General features: G+C 31.1%; 1 protein-coding gene across 5 annotated transcripts; it reads right to left on the bottom strand.

Moving 5' to 3' along the window:
- Nucleotides 1–3,991: 3,991 nt before the first annotated feature.
- LOC108829913 (histone-lysine N-methyltransferase SUVR5) lies at nucleotides 3,992–10,437 on the bottom strand. Of its 5 annotated transcripts, none has more exons than XM_018603511.2 (11): nucleotides 10,305–10,437; nucleotides 8,828–9,158; nucleotides 8,449–8,751; nucleotides 8,260–8,370; nucleotides 5,386–8,088; nucleotides 5,147–5,308; nucleotides 4,939–5,055; nucleotides 4,759–4,862; nucleotides 4,531–4,668; nucleotides 4,353–4,440; nucleotides 3,992–4,287 (listed from the first exon to the last, which is right to left on the bottom strand). In XM_018603511.2, exons 2-11 carry the CDS (start codon nucleotides 9,095–9,097, stop codon nucleotides 4,171–4,173), a joined length of 4,113 nt encoding a protein of 1,370 aa, XP_018459013.1. In that variant the 5' UTR covers nucleotides 9,098–9,158; nucleotides 10,305–10,437; the 3' UTR covers nucleotides 3,992–4,170. The 5 variants fall into 5 exon arrangements, with proteins under 5 accessions (XP_018459013.1, XP_018459014.1, XP_018459015.1 ...); XM_018603512.2 differs by having other exon boundaries at nucleotides 10,243–10,396; XM_018603513.2 differs by having other exon boundaries at nucleotides 10,206–10,327.
- Between the last annotated feature and the right edge of the window lie 8,003 nt (nucleotides 10,438–18,440).

The following is an 18,440-nucleotide window of genomic DNA, read 5'->3' as shown; positions in this document are numbered from 1 at the left end:
GGAACAACCGCGGGATCACTCCGTCTGCTTGTTCCGCTTGATCGGGAACAGTCATCAGACTGTTCTGCGTAAAAATCACCAAACTGCACTGTTTTCTGCTTCTTTTGTTCCAGCAGGTCCATCTCCCATCCAGTGCAACTCCAGACCTGTAATGACTCGAAAATGACTAGAAAGACTCGATAAAAACTTGAAAACCAATTAGAAAATATATATACAATGATGTATAAAACACCATATATCAATAGATAGCCAAATCAATTCTTTTCAGCTTTCTACATACTACCATGTACCATATATTTGGATGTTACATAATATTTCTCTGGAATCCAAAACATAATAGTCAATTCTCTTGCATTACAATAATCCACTAACACTTTGGTTAAAACTCAGTGATTATTGAATATCTTTTCTAATATCTTTTTACTGTTCATTTAAATATTTTACTGTTAAGCATATTATTTTGTTTAATAAACTTATCAGTATTATTTATCCTACAATGCGCTATTTTGAATGGTTATTTCATAAATAACATATTTATATAGAAAATTACATGTTACACAGAACTTCTGTGACAGAAGGAAAAAAATTGTCTATATCAACTAACTAAAGAGAAAAATAGTTAAAATATTCACATCAATCATTCTGTTTTACTAATTTCTAAATTGTTTATCTGTTTCTCAGTGTTGAATAAACATATCTACTTGACCATACTAATTATTTACAAAGGAATACAAAAGTTGGTAATAGCCTAAAGTCTTATAACAAAAGGAAAAAACTAAGTGAGCGTTTGGAACTATTTTCAAGCCTTTGTACTTAAATTATAATAACTCTCTCTTTTCTCTAAATTCTTTTTTTCAAATATGGAGATGTAATTTTCTGTTTAATTTTGGAGTCCAATTCCATCTTTTTCTCCAAAATTTAATTTGGAGTAAATTATTTTCTAACACTATTCCATTTCCTTTTCTATAATAGGAAAAATAATATATTTACTTCATAAATATAGCAATGCCTTTCTTTTGTACCAATTACTCAATTTTCCACTTCAGTATATAGCAGAATTAATGGAAAACCCAATTTTATTTCAGAATTACTATATTTTGATAGGGAAAAAGAATAATATATATTTAAAAATAATATATTGAAAATATTTTTAAAAAGATATAATCGCTGGCTTATAATTTTCTGCTTATGTCAATTTTTATATGTTTTATATTTTTTTTTAACTTTGAGTCATTTTCTGGCTTTGCCCAGTGCCAGACTTGACCCGAGTTCCATAAAGCATGGAAAGGATCCACTTTCATGGTTTCATCTTTAAAAAAAGAGTTGTAAAATTCTTATAAGAAATTAATACAATTTGTAGGTTTAATTAAACTAAAATATCAAAACATGTCAAACTAATAAAATTTACATTGATAAATCAATTAGGATAATGTATAATATATATACTAAAACAAATAAAAGTCATTTAATCATTACTAATTTTTAAAATATATAATTATTATAATAAATTAAATTTTGTATTTAAAATAAATATATATCTTATTTTTGAATGGAGCCGGCAAAACTCAGGACTGGCACAGGCTTTGCCAAATTCTCTCTCTTCCGAGCTGTAGATCGGTTTCAATAATTATGGCATTGCTTTCAAATGATTTTGACTTGACCTCGATCAGTTGAGAAAATTTTCTTGATAGGCATTAGTTGAACCTTTCCCTGTAAAGATAAAACTCAGAGAACTGTGTTTTCTATAAAGGTGATTGTGTGGAGTTCTTGATGGATCATCCCTACCCTAGAAATCTTGGCAAAAGTTACAGGAATGCTTTTTCGGAAGTCCGATGATAGTGCAGTGATAAACATGTACATGATCGTGAATCAGCCATTACGGTTTGTGTTTCTTTATGTAAACAATATGTTTGTCCTTAATAATTTCTTTTTTTGAGCAAAATTGTCTTTAATAACTATGAGAATTTTTGTCCTGATTTTGTTAAAGATATTAGAAGTCCGTCTACGGCTGCTGGAACGGGAACATCTAATTTATCTTATTTTGAAACAAGACCGGTTTAGTATTTCCAATGTGTTATCATTGATGTTTGTCATTGCTAGTTTCTGATACGTAAAGTTCATTAGTTTTTCATTTTTTATCTTGTTGTGTTCTTCTTTTATGATATAATGAATTGCAAATCATTATCAATAAAATAAACCGTTAAAAATATTATAGGAAAAGAATCATACAAATACTCCAACTAAATTATCTTAAATTTTGTAGTTCTCAAAATTTTTATACCTAATTTAATATCAAATTAAATCATTTTTATCTTATATGATTTTCAATGACTTTTGAATGTTTTGAAGTTATTTTGTAAATTTTTACTCTTTGAATTAAAATATTAACATTTTATTATTAAAATAAAAGTTTTGAAACATGATAGTTTGTAAAAAGTTTAATAGAATTTAGTTAATATATTTTTGTGGAGTTTTTCCAACCATATAAAGATGAGCGGAAACAAAAAACCACTTCTGTCTTTTACGGTTATGTGCAATGAAGAAGGCAATTTTCTTCTGAAATTGCTTAATCAATAAGTTTGATTAATGTGATTTCTTTTGATGATTCTATATCTATTGTTCTTCTCTTTTATGGAGAAGAGGTTTCTTTACATCGATTTGGGAAATAGATTTAATTTTTCTTCACTAGATTGTGCAATCTCCGGCATAGATTATGTGGCCATGCTCGATGGCAAGACTTTGTTGTTTTCAGAATCAAATGGTAAGGAAATCATTCTAACCATTTTGTTTTGGAAACAATGGCTTTGGGATTCACATGTCATTGTCATAGAGATGAAAGTTTCTGTTGGTTACCATAGAAGGGTGAGTTCTGTCTGATGCTTAAAACAAATATTATCAGATTTGTTATGGAAATAAAGTCCTCCCAAAAAAACCGCCATTGCTTCGAAATTATCTAGAGGATGAACTTTTGAGTATTTATATTTTGATACAATATATTTGATATCAAAATATACTACTGAAATCATGGATTACATCATGGAAAAGACGGCAACACAACATAAGACTTAATCTCTTTGTTGTATGATGATATATATGCATACAATCGTCAAAATTTTATCTTTCCAATCATTTTTTTTACGATTGAACCAATATATTAGATTATGAACCGAAAAATATATTTATATCTAAATTGGAATAAGACCAATGTAATACAAGAAAAGAGAATCAGTGTTTATAATGCGATAGAAATTTAAATATCACAAGAAAATTAATAGAGTTGATATTCTAAGGATTCTCAAAGAGAATCATCTTCTCAGACTATTTGATGTGTGGTGTTATTTTCCTTATTAGTTTACCTATGTTGTAGTATTTTCATAATTCTCTATGTATTTATGTAATTTGTTTATGATCTACTTAATAAATTTGAGTTGTTAAAAAAAAAAAGAGTTGAAAGTCTGTGTTTTCTTTTTGTGATCAAATTTCCTTTAGTTGAAAGTCTGTGTTTGTATATGACCAACAAAGAAAACACATCTTTATTGGTGCGGTTATCAACTAAAACCGGAAAATACCAAACCAGCGGATTTTAAATTAAATATTATCGGTTACTGATACGGTCTTCTCTGTACGTACTAGCTTCTGCTATTAAGGTGTGATTTGCTGCAAAAGAGTATCTAAATCGAGAAGAACCAAACAGCTCTTCAGCTTGAGTCTGTTCTTGCTGTTTGAAAGTTATTGCAGAGGACGTCACAACAGAGAAAAGTTAAAGAATCTTGTCTTTGGGTCTTACTTACTCATAGAGTGGTCAGACAGCAGATCGTAAGTGGTTTGGTGATAGCTACCATGATGGTTCTGCTACTACGAGTTTCTTCTTAAAAACCAAAAGATAAATCCACTGATGACTTGGGAAACAAGAAACATTCAATCTTTGATATATTCAGTTTGGTTTTGAATGGGACACATGAATCAAAACTTGATTTGGTTCTTCACGATAGAGAAAGAAGAAATCAACATTTGATTATGAATACTGAAAACAAAAAAAAAACTAGCAGAATCAAATAGTCCGAAGCTGGTCTAAAGATTCAATGTAAAACAAAAAAAAAAAGTTAGAGCTTGAAGTAAGTTATTGAAACAAATCTGCAAAGAATGGAACCCTATTAAAAAACAAAAAATCTAAAAGAAACAACCTCTGCAGTTTGTAGCTCTACAATGGCATGGATGTCCGTTTTCTTGTCCAGATGTTACCGGTCTGCGTCCATAGTCCCACGTTATCTCATCTCCTGCAGCTATCTGTTTAAGGAGAAAAGATCCATAAGAACTTCTTCGAAGCAAATAGAGAAGAAAGAGACTCTTACATCTGCACTGGCGTATAAACCGATATGAGCAAGAGGGGACTCCATGCTTTCCACAACAACTTGGTAAGTTACAAGATTCGGAGAGCAGCTAGAAATGGAAAAAAAAAGAAGTAAAATTAAAATCATAAATCATATTGTAGAATAATGCAAAACAAAAATTGGTAGACTAAATGACCACCTGTGGTTGATGAATCTAGAGACGTTTCCATTAGTAGTAGCATCAATAACATAATCAGACTCTCCTTCTATTAATCTACCAATGTCGTTGATGTTAGCATCAACATCATGTATGTAGCTGCAACCATCTTCTCCATACCTATGGTTTATCAAAAAAGCAGGCGTTTTAACTTCTATTCCAAGCAAGAAGACAAACATGAGAGAAGATTAAAGAAAAAAGACTATGTACTGAGTTCGCCTCTTGCTTGCTTCTTGCTGATCAAGAACTTCTCCAATGTATTCGCAGACGAATGTGCCACGTAGTATATGCTCACAAGCTCGTAATCCCCATCCCTATGGATCAATCAGTTATGGGATACTGGAAGTGAAGCAAAGACAGATAAAGCTAAAAGGATGATATGGCTCTCACCTTGCTTTCTGTTCTAAAGACTTCAAGTTTAGTGCGTATTCCATTCTGCAGAACACGATTCTGACATGTTCTAGAGCATCCGCAGAGGTCATTGCATTCGTAAACAGGATAACCCTCCTAACAACATTTCCACAAACAATCATTAGTTGAATCACATGTAGTCGAGTGATATATATATAAACCAAGATCTTCATAAAAAAAAAACTACCTCTAGAATGATACGTTCTTTGTCATCATATGGGAACCTACACCTCATGGATTTTCCATATATGTCTCTAGCTTCCTCAAAATCGTTCCCGAAAAGGTATACGTGATCACAAGTTGCAGGCGAGCACACTGAACCGCTACAGCCGCACGTGAGTTGCACGTTCTGCAATCATAAATAAACAAAGGTTACTACTATACAACACAAGAGTTCTGTTTCAGATTAGGACAAGTAAAGAGTACCTCGTTTGCAAGATCCGCTGAAGGATTAAGCATTGGTTTGGTAACATAAGTAAAACTTTCCCATGGCTTCTCGGGATTTAAAAGATCCTCATCCACGACACAAGATATAGGAACTGGTTCCTTACCAAAGCTTATGTCACTGCACAGAACATTGGTCTTTCCAAAAGGTCTCTTACTGAAATGATGAGCCTCCATGATACAATGACACTCGTCCACTTCCAAACCGTTATCAGAAGCTTCTCCGGCGTCTGTAGCTATCTTGGATCGATCACACTCTTCTCGAGGGATCAAGGGAGGTAGAAGATTTGGTTCTTTAAAAGGCTTGCATCCGTTGGAGCATACGTAACCTTCCAGATGCCATATCACTTGTACACCATGCTCACCACAGAGTCTCGCCGCCTTGAGATAGACCCGCTCAGGCAAAACACCGAACTTAGCCTCCATAGAGTTCTCGAGGCTCACCTTACAGCAAGCCGAGCGAGCAGCAGACAAGATATCTTGGTTGTTGGGACGAAGTTTCGCTTTCTGAATCTTCGAGAACAATATGTTGGAAACCACAGAGCAGTGAGCATCTGCTGATCTATCAAAGTTGGTGCTATCACTCGGAGGCGGTGATAACTCAGTTTTCGATTTAGCAGAATCTTGCATCCTCCTCTTCATGTTCACACCAGCTCTGTTTCTAATCCTATTGTATGAGACCGCTCCAAGACTCTTCTTGAACTTATTTGGACGGCTAAGCCTACCAGACTTCATCCTGTAGGTACTATTAAACCTTAACCCTTTCTTCGGACCACCACGAGAGGTAACTAGATTCGATCCTCCCATGTGTTCCGCCTGATGGTGACGGCCAAGGTCAGGTAATAAATTGAATTTCAACCCACAGAACTTGCAAACGTATCTATGCACACTACTCTCTATGTTTTGGCTCACAACGATCTGTGAGTTGCCTGCTTCAGGAGTTTGACGAGACTCGGAAGCAAGTGTTAGCGTCTTGCATTCAGAAGGATGCACGGCTTGGACATGTACAAGCAACTGTTCTTTGTCTCCGAAGTTGCTGCCGCAAGGTATACACTGAAGAAGCATGCACTTCTCCGCAAACTGCACGTGATGCCTCTCCTCCACGTGAGCTTCCAGAAGCTTTGGCTTCACGAAAGAATCTAAACAAATAGCACAAGCGAATCCAACAAACGACCATTTCTCCTCGTCTCTTGTTTCTTCTCCTCCTTTAGCATCGTCACAGCCATTGGTGATGGCAAGGAGTTGATTAGGAGATTCTGATGCATCTTCATAAGCGTTGAAACCCCATATCCTAGCTAGTCTCTCCTTTTCATGGGACACTAGCTTCATCAAGAAACTCCCAACTCCAGCATCAGCGTCTCTCGAAGCTTCTGAGATCGCCCACTCGAGCTGCTGGTCAACCGGGACCGAGTTTCTCAAAGACAAGAGACTCTTGAAGAGCTTGTAGAACACATCGCAAGCATGATGCAGAGGCAGCTTCTCCTCACGCGAGGAGCATCCCCTGAGAAGATCTACAAACACTTCTTTCGATATTATCCGACTCTTCCCGTTCCTCGCACGCTTGAGCCAGTTGGGAAGGTGCTGCTCGCAGTACAGCGTGTGCTTTGTAGCGAACTCGTTGCAAGGAACGTAGCTGTTCTCTGAGCAAGAACCTACACACAAGTTCTCCTCATTGCCGCTACAATGCTCAAGCATCTCAGTGAAGCTAGTGGTTCCATTGGGGACAACAACAACACTCCCCTCTGTTTCTCCAAACAGAGGCGGCGGCACCACCACGTCTTGATACTGAGTCGGTTCTATCATCTCCGCTGCCTTTCTTTTAACAAGATGCGATGAGGAGTTGCTATTATTATCAGGGATCATAGGCATCATCTCTGTGTGGGGACGGTGTTTCTTGCAGTAGAGCATACCAGGTAGAGATCTGTGTTTGCATTTGGTACCGAGGACAGTAACTCCTCCACACATTGGTGTTTCAGCCGCCGCAGGAGATGCCTCGTTCTTTATAGCTTTGGTGGCGAAACGTGAAGCTAAATGCACACAGCAATAGATATCGCCTTCGTTAGCCCACCTCACACATTGTCTTCCTTTTGATTCAATGAAAGCTGTGCACTGCTGACTCTTATTCCCCGAACCAAACGGTTTCCTCGCAAACAAATCATTCGTCTCTCTCGTCTTCACAAGCTGCGAACCGCTCGCTTCAACGACAATCCCATCCCACAGATCCGTACCATTCACCGGTGTGCTCATCACAACATCTTCATCTTTCATCACCACCGCCACAGGAGGAGCATTTGTGTTGTTGTCTTGTGGAGAAGTATCAGGTTCCATCTGCGATGCGTTTGTCGTCTCCGCACGTCGGATCTCCAGTTTTGGTCTCTTACGGCTGGCCTGGACATCTGAGTTGAAGATGCTCTCCTCCTCCTGTGCTGTGTTCTCTGCAGCGATGCGACGAGATATAGAGAACCATTTCGTAACGTCATGCTTCCACGTTTTCCACTCTGACAACACCATTAGTTGCATCTGAGGATCAGATATGGATTTGACTTGGTTCCACTGGATGCAATTGTCAAACTCCTCCTTCAGCAGCTCAACACTCTCGGCGTTCACTGCTTCGTTACATCTCTTCACCCATGAAGGAAACGAGCTTTCGAGCCAGCTTTGATCCATGTACCGTTGCAATATCATCTGAACAACACAAAACAAAGCCAAGACATGATTTACAGAAAGAAAGTGAAATATAATAATTGCCAGGGACAGAGACCGATACGTGACTAATCTGGACCACTTATGTGAGGTCAGGATACCTCAGTATAATTCAAAAAAAAAAAAGTGAAATATAATAATTTAACCGCTTACACTATGAAGCTTCACAAGCATTCTTGCAAGTTCTTGATAACTTGTGCTTCTAGAAGCCTCCATTGCAAACTCTTTCCAGAATATTATATCGTTGCCTGACTCAACAACAACCTGCAAAAATCGAAAAAGAGCTGAAACCAAAAAAATCCAATACAGTTAAAAGTTTTTTTCAAGCTTATATATATATACCTCTGAGTGGAACTGGTCAACTATATTGAGCATTCCAATGGTAAGCTTCCTCATAATGTTGCGTCTAGCAACGGTAAGATCTTTGACCATTTTAACTCCAACTTTGTGTGACTTATAAGCAATAGGATCAGGGAACTCGTAGATGGACCTAACGAGCTGCATATCCGCCCACGAGTAGTTCTTTGTATGCGGGAAAAAGATCACATAGTACTTTTTTCTATCGTGAGTTGGTTTCCCTCTTAAAGTTGTCAATGGCCAATCTGCTCTCGCGCATCTGATTCCAGCTTGCCATTTCCCTCTCCACTAATTAATAACCACCAAAACATTAGAACTTTAATAAAAAAAAAGAACTCAAGAGAGAAAGATGATGTTTAAGTACCTTCACCCACAAAGCTACAGGTTCATCTTGTTGCAGCCATTTGGGTTCAGAAGGAGATGATGACTCTCCTTCGACATTATTACCAAGATTTTCGGTTTCTTCGATAACTACCTCTGCGTTTGAATCATCCAGCTCAGGCTTCAAAACCGATACATCAACTGTTGGATCCTCAACATCCACGTCAAGTAGCATTTCATCCATTGTAAGAAGACCACCATGAGTTTCTACTTGTTCAGCGCCTTGTGAGCTCGAACAAGACATGACTTCCATAACCGCTACTTAAAGAGATGATTCACTTCTTTAAACCCAGGATCTGATCAAATCACACACTCTGTGGATGCAAATTAAAAAAGAAACAAATTAAGGACAAACAACAACAACAACATGACACATATCCGTTGCTTTCTTATTCAATATGAATTAAAAAACTGGCAATAACCATTTTAAATTTATTTCGTTTTTTATACATAAGAAGGCAATAGCTAATGACATGAACAATAATTCTTCAGGATCAGATTTTCTGAAAGTAACTTCTGGATGATAAATTGGCTAATACCCACAAGTTTCCACTAATAAATATCAAGACTTGTCAAGAAAAAATCAAGAATTTGAAGATTCTCAATCAAACCCAGGTGCCCAAAAATGTTAATATGCACAAAAGCCAATCATTCCGCATTTAAAAAAAAATCTTAACAAAGGTTAAGTAACACAATAAACTTGTAAGCAGAGTCTAGCAGACACATGAAAAATCAATGTAGGGATAAACAACAACAACAACAACAACGGTCACATAACCATTGCTTTCCTAATCAAAATATTAATAATAACCATTAGAAACTTCTTTAAAGGTAAAGAAAAAAAAAATCAGACATACGAAAGGCAATAACTGTTTACACGAACACTGATTCTTTTGAATGGAAGAACTGTTAAATCAAGTAATTCAGCTAGAGGGTCAGATCTTCTAAAGTAACTTCTGATTGGGGATGAACCACTGGTTAATACCCACAAATTTTCCATTTATAAAAATCAAGACTTGAATCTACACAGAGATATATATATAAAGGTGGGTCCATAGATCAAAGAAACAGGAGAGAAAAATAATACCAATTTTGAAGATTCTCAATCAAACCCAGGTGCCCAAAAAAATGTTAAAATGCACGAAAGAACCAATCTTAGATCTAATATTTACTCTAAGGTCAAGTAACACAATAAACTTGTTAGGAGATACATGTAAACAGGCATGGCGGAATCAAAAGGCTAGGTCACGGAAGATGAACCAAACCAAAAACGATAATGCGCAAAAAAGAGAAAAAAAAAAGGAATATATAAAGTGGATACACATCATGTGTGATAAGTATCGAAGCAAATGTTTTTAAACCTAAAGATTTGGGTATTGGACATGGAAGGTCACAGACCTTGTTGATCTGTAGATTCGAATTAGAGAGGTTGAATCTAAGGGGGTTTTGAGATGTATAACCTTTTTTGTGTATAATAGTTCTTTTCTTCTGGATTATCTTTAGGTCGAGGGCATCGGTATTTGGGCATGTACCATGGCCACAATGTCGAAAAAGGGAAAGATGATTTCTATGCTAGGTAGAGATAACTTTTTTCATTTTTATTATTATTGTGTGGTCGTTTATATATTGAGTTACAAAATAAAATAAGAGAATAATAATCTGTACGAAAGGAAAATCTACGTATATAATAATATATGTATCCGACTTTATTAATATAAACAAGACCGAGTTAAATGGGGGTAGTTTTGTTTGCTGTAAATATTGGACTAAAAGATCTCTAATAGAATTGTAATATTTCAGTTTTTGCCAACTAATATTTCATTTCCTTAATAATAATATACTAGGTATTTTTCTGCACTATGTGCAGTAAAAGAATTTTAAAATATTTTTAATAGATAAATATAAATTACATTTAACTTTTATTAATATTATAAATTTTCTTTTTTTATCAATATTTTAATATAAATTTGATTTAACTGAAGACTAAAATTAAGATAAAAATAATTTTGTTTATTTGAAATTATATTTAAGAATGTGCATGTATATATTTAAATTTATAATCTGAGGTAGATTTTCTATCTATTTATTTTAATTAAATATATTAAATAAATATGTAAAATTGCATAATTGTCAAAAATTAAAATTAAACAATATTTATAAAATCTGTATATATATATAAGAAACTAATAATTTTACGATTTAATTTTTATAATATTCTAAAAATATGTATATCTTTTTGAAATATGTTTAATTTAAATGATATTTCAAAATTTGAAATGCTTATGAATTATATTTATTTTAAAGATGATTTATGAGTTATTACCATATTTTTAAAAAGTCCAAAAATATAAATCGATAATAAATGTAATATATGAGTTATTACCATATTTTAAAAAGTTTACCAAAAATATAGATTAACATTAAATATAATTGTCCATGTCATATTAATCTACAAGACATGTCATCAATTTTAGTAGTCATGTCACAGTTATTAATCTAGGTGTTTTCCTGCACCATGTGTAGTGATGAATTTTTTAAAAGTTAAATTTTATATTGTAAAATGTAATTTATTAATATTATATATTTTATTTTGACCAATAATTAATATAAATATCATTAATTAAGCATAAAATTAAGAGAAAATATTTTTTTTTTTTAAATTATATCTAAGAATGATATATATAAAGTTAAAATCTTAGATTAAAAAAATATTTATTTCATTTGGTTAAATGTATTAAATCAACTTGTACAAAATTACTAAAAATTATATAAAATTGTATAGTTATCAAAAATTAAAACTAAATAATATTTACATAATTTGTAGATATCTAAAAGAAACTAATGATATTACGATTTAATTTTTTTAAAATTCAGAAAATTTAGAAAATTTTAGATAATAAAATTTTATAATTATAAAAATAAATTATACAATATTTCAAAATTCAAAATGTCATATTTGAATATATTTATTTTAGTGATGATTTATGACTTATTACCATATTCTACAAAGTTTACCAAAAATATAAATCAATATTAAATATAATATATAAGTTATTGCCATATTCTAAAAAGATTTCCAAAAAATATATCAGCATTAAATGTAATTGTCCATGTCATATTTAATATTATGACATGTCATCAATCTTAATAGCCACGTCATAATTTTTTTTGTGAAAACGATTATAGAAAAGACTTGTGGCAAATCACTTCTCAAATATAGACTAGGGGACTAGGGGATTATATTCCATAATAAATATTTTTTGTTAATGTTAGTTTTTATATGGTTATCACCCGTAAAGAATAACTTTTTTTCCAACATCCGTAAAGAATATAATGATTTTATCAAATAACCAACTTCTCAGTAACCATGAAAATTATCACACTTATAATTGGCAAACGAAATCAATTACAAAAGCATTGTTTCTAATCTTTTACCTTTCCCATTATAAACATTAGTTGTTATATTGAAACCAAACCATATTATTACATAGTTACTTACTAAATGGTAGAGTATTAGCATTAGTATTATGCTCCACATTATCCAATCAACATTTATTAGAAAAACATTTAGAAAAGCATTTACTAAATGATAATGCTTTCCAAATGCTCTCTAACAAATGCTTTCATATGAATCTTTTGGAAGAGCATTTGCATTTACAATTTATAAATTTAAAAAATAAATATAATTAGTTCATTTATTTTATTTAATAATATCATAAAATTATTTTATATCCAGAATATGAAAATTTGATTTATAAAATAAATTTACAATATAAATATTTTTTTAAATAGTATTTCACATTTAAATATAATTTAATTATATAAAGTATATTATATTTAAACGCAAAATATTATTTTTAGAATAGATATTTTAATTTTAAATTTTATTTTTAAAATAAAATTTTTGATATAAACATAATTTTGAAATTAGTAAATAAAATTAATTAATTATATCTCTTTATATATTAATATATAAAATAAAAGGATATATATATAATGATAATTTATTTATTTTGTTAAATAATATTCAAATTATTTATATACAAAAATAAATTTATATTTTATTTAATAATATTCAAAATTATTTTATATCCAAAAATAAATTTATATTTTTTAAAAAAATTATATTTTTAAAAAATAATAATATTTCACATTTAAAATTTAATTTAATTCATGTTATTAATTGAGATTCATTATTTTTAATAACAAATATATTATTAATATATATATATTATAATTTAATATATATAATTTTAAAATAAATATATTATATACTAACTTTTATAAAAGAATTAAAATTGTATATTGTTAATGCTCTACCAATCATCTTATTAAAAATTTTAATAAGAACATACATCTTTTGCAGCATACTGCTTCTACAGCATACTGCTACTGCTTCTTCATCAGTTGTACCAATCGAGGCCTAAATCTTTTTTCTAATATAGACATTACACATATTTTCGACTAAAATAGATTATTATGCTATTTATCTTTTGTTTTGTTTTTATATAGTATATATGCGTTACATTATACTATAAGCTATATGTTATCATATAGTTTTTAAAATGAATTAAACTAGCCTAAGTAGTGAATAAAATTATATGTAAGAAGTACTTATAGTTTCTTAATGTTGAGTTAAAGGACTGAATCCATAGTAAACTTTTAAGATGTGCGTTTCAGAAAATAGTAGACTGGATAAATATTCAGATACGAAACACCCAATTCAACCCAAAGAAATAGTATTAAATATGGATCTAAAAATTAAGGGCTGATTTCTTTACTACCATCCGCAAACACACTTTTTGCGGATGGTAACAGTTGACAGCGTTGCAAAATAAGTCTGGGCATTCGGATTACCGGTTCGGATCCGGGTCGGATATTTCGGATTTCGGATATTTCGGAATTAGTAAAAATGGTACCGATCGGATAATTTAAAATTCCGGATCGGATACGGTTCGGTACCTATCGGATCCGGTTATATCCGAAGTAACCAAAAAATTAACGGATCCGGTTGATATTTATAAAAAAAATTGTTAAACAAAAAAAAGTTTATAAATATTAACCGGATCCGTTAATTTTATAAAAAACATTTTTGTAAAAATTTAATATATATATAGATATAAACTTTTAAATACATATATAAACATTATATGATGCGGTTGTATAGTGTCACGTGATGTGGTAAGTGAAAGATGAGATTCATAGTTCAATTCGATAGTGATGCATATTAAATTTTATGTTTATTTTTTTTTAAAACACACATAACAAAGATCTCACATCGGTTAAGTTTAACGAGGAATAAGGTTGAAGAGTTGTATAAATACTCACCAGCCAGGATGAGTCATTTCTTGCTATTGGACTTCAAACATAAACCCATAATTTACCATACAGTCAAAATTTATGTGGGATTTATGCTGATAAAATCGGTTTAAATTATTAGGGTTATCTTAACTAAGGTTTAACTCGGATCTTTCGGATACCCGTACGGATCTCGGATCTTTCGGATACCCGTACGGATCTCGGGTTTCTCGGATACCCGTACGGATCTCGGATATACCCGGAACCGATCCGGTACCTGACCAGTTTTAAAACCTCATCCGACCGGGTATTTTTCTAGAACCGAACCCGATCCGAGAACCAGTTTTTCGGGTAATTACCGGTTCGGATTTTTGGATCCGGATAATTTGCCCAGGCCTATTACAAAACAATCATACAAATATTTATAAATAACTTTAAACTGTTCCAAACATTTTAAAAACAAAAGTTAGTTCCAGCTAACGTTTGCGGTTGCAGGAAATTATTGGTGGATAAATAAATATAAATTAATTTTTTAAAATATTTAAAATTTTTAAATTAAAACTAAAAATGTAAAAATTATACATAAAAATATATACATATTTTATATATTAATTTAAATTCACAAACATTGTCATATTTTTTTTTATAAAAACTTTAAACTAGCTATTCATTAGAATTTTAAAAAATTATAAAATTACTAAAATTATAACTTTCAACTAATTAAAAAATTAAATAAATAAAATTATTATTATTATTAATCATATTATATTAATAATTATTATATTTTATTACAATAGTATTTTTTATATTTTTATAATGTTATAATATATTTCTATTGGTAATTTATTATTTAATCGCTGTAATATCTCATAATCAACCATTTACAAATATTCCGCAAACATAACAATTTTCATCGTTGTGTCAATCATACCAAACGCTAAATAACACTTGGAATTGAAACCATCCACATTTGCAAACTTCTGCACCCGAAACCGCTACGTTTGAACAAGTCGGGCCCTAATCTAAAAAACCATAACCAACCAGGTCCAATTAAAATATTTTGGTAATAAAAATATATGAATCACAATTATACTTAAATATATTAATTATCTTAGATATAATATTTATAAAATATTAAAAATACATAAAAATATTTAAAATAGCTACAATTAAACATTTGAAATTATCAAATACTCAAATAATCCAAAATATTAGAAATACCTACTTCTTTTTATCCAAATATTCAAATCAAAACAACCTCATATTAGTTTTAGATGATTAGTTATATATTATTTGTATTTATATGCTATATATTATTTTTATTTTTGAATTTTAAGGAATTCAGATATAGTTGGATATTTAAAAAATATATATATATATAAATAGGTACTCAAACCGAAACGGCGAAGATCCAAACCGAACATGAAAATGAACCAAAATTTATAAATGAGAAAAAAGACCAGGATAACACTAAATCAAGTTTTTGTCACAAAATAGCATCACAAAGAGAAAAATGAGGAAAAGAAATTTTATTGAAGAGTAAATATGCATTTATAAACCTTGGATTAATTAATGTAAGACTTAGAGTTTAGAGTTAATGGGTGAGTTTTAGGAATGTGTTCAAATTTTTAAAAATAAAAAATAAATATTAAAAAAATTAAAACAAAATGTGCTATTTTGGTCATTTTATTTTTTGAGTGCTATTTTGTGAAAAAAAAAAACTTAAAAAGTGTTATATGTTATAAATCTCCAAATGAAGTTTTTATAGTAAAAATAACCCAAAACATGGAAATATTCGAGTTGAACTCAAATGGATACCTAAACTACTATTATAGATAAAAAAATATATATAATTACCAAGGAAATGATAAACTAAACATTTAGAAAATAAGATTATACTATTTTTAGCATTAAGTATTTACGGTTTCAAAAATGATTTTTCTGTTTTTATAAACGTGTTATAAATATAGCCAAAAAATGTTCAAAAAATTATTAGGCGGTAACTAGACGCTTTGTAGAAACGTATTATAGATATAGTTATAAATGTGTCATAGACAATAAAGAATTATTGATTTACTATATATATATATATATATATTTATATAAGATATTCTAGTTTTTGAATTTAATTATAATATTATTTTGATGAATTATCAAAAGTAGATATACAAAAAATAGACAAATTAGTACATTTGTAAAAGATTTGTTAGATTAATTTAATAGATGTAGATAAATTTAGATGAATTTATTTGAATCAAACCAATTTTGACTAATTTATTACTGTTTAAATTTATCTGAATTGTACATATTTGCTTTTAAGAAAATCATTTCAGTTAGAACCGAGTTACCGTTTAGGCGGCATCTAGATATTTAGAACCTTGGTTAAAGTGAAATGTCAGTTTGAATCTTTTACAATTTTAATTCCTAAGTTTATTTAGTATAAAATAATTTGTGTTCTAATTATTCCGCCATTTGTTTTGATGACCCGCCATTTTTTATTTAAATATGTTTGTTATCCCACTATTCAGCTCATATATTGGTTTTTATTGGTAATACTGCATAATTGTGAAATAGCAAAAAATATTAAATTAGAAATAATTTAAAATTATGGAATGATTTTTTATAGTTAGATAGTTTTGCAGGATAAGGGGATATAAAGTAAGTATGTAAATAATATTTTATACAAGACTTAATTTATCATAAAATAAAATATTGATAGTTGAGCTAATTAAATGTTTTGGAAAAATATATTTTATTATAATTACTTAACTTACTTTAATACATTTATAATAATACATTAACATCTTAGAAATATAGTGTAAACTTATTTACTACATACTTGTATTTAAAATGATGTATTTATTTATAGTTGAAATCTTATATAATTAAACAATTAAATCATATAGAAAATTTGGTTAGACAAAAAACTTTAACAAACTTTTTGCAAATCCATTTTCTCTTGTACAAAACAATAAAACATTATCTACTAGAAATGAGTTTTTTTATCATTTAATTTGACTATGCTAACCAAGTGCTCGTAGCTTGGTGGTAAAGGAGGTACAGCTGTACTGCCCGCCACCCGGGTTCGAACCTCGGCCACAACCGATTTAACATCCCTTCCGTTGGAGCGCTAGACCCCTTTAGGGGATAGTTGGGAATGTGGCTGCCCAGATACCAGAGTTATCAAAAAAAAATTTGACTATGCTCTATGCCACTAAAGTGTACAAAGGCAATATGAGATTAGTTCTGTGATGATTAGACTCTAGACGGAAGTATTCGAACAAGTGGTTTGAAGCCAACTGGAATCAAGCATTTTTTAAACCAAATTCTGAAACCAGTATTTTGTATCAAATGGAGGATAAAAACAATAACTGAACTGGATAAAACAAGAACTGATTTCAAGCATTTATGGAACCAATTATTGTATAAAATGGAGGATTTCCAACGGTCAAATCTTGCTTAATTTTTGACAAATGATAGCTGAGGATGTTATATCTGATCTCTAAGTGGTTTGAAGTCAATCAAGAGATTCATAATATAGTGAAGACAGTTCCATCTGGTGTTGAAATGGAGAAAACAGAAGACTAGAGTTGTTGGACTTAGTGATCTACCTGAATTGCATCAAACAGCCGAATGATCATATATCTATGAAACTCCAGGGAAAGAGGATTGTTGGGGTCAAAATCGGTTACGACGGAATTAATGTCTGAAAACTCCCGAGAAACTCTTCTAAAGAGAAAATAAAAATACGGAAAACTAAAATATCATATTTTTATGAGTATTACACGACAAGATCCTCGAATGGAAGATTCTCGAACATAGAAACAACCAAACCAGCATCATCTGACCCGCTATTGGACAAGTTAGACACACCACATCTAACTCGCCCAATGGCGAGTTGGATCAATCTTGTCCAATTTGCCTTCGGACGACTTGGATCAGTCCCACACTATGCATTCTCTTCTCCAGAACTTTCACTTTCGGGTCTCGATCAAACTGTGTCTTGTTTCGTCTCGATTGGAGTTACCGTTGGAACTTTACGATAAAAACCGCAAAGACGTGTCTTCTCGTATAAATTCAAATTGATCGTATAAGACAGCAGTGGTTAGCTTAACACCAAAACTGCTTCGACTATACGATTAATTTGAATTATTTAGAAAACTGACGTCGTACTGAAGGTTTTCTTTGGAGAAGATCGTAAAAATGTTTAAGTCAAAAATGGTCCAAAAAAGTCTAAAACGCAACTAAAAGCCCACTTACGATTTTAGACGAAATTGAGTCCAAATGATATTATGACA

Source organism: Raphanus sativus, chromosome 4 (assembly GCF_000801105.2).
Source record: "Raphanus sativus cultivar WK10039 chromosome 4, ASM80110v3, whole genome shotgun sequence".
NCBI classification, from domain to species: Eukaryota; Viridiplantae; Streptophyta; class Magnoliopsida; order Brassicales; family Brassicaceae; genus Raphanus; species Raphanus sativus.
This window is presented reverse-complemented; position numbering and strand designations above follow the sequence as displayed.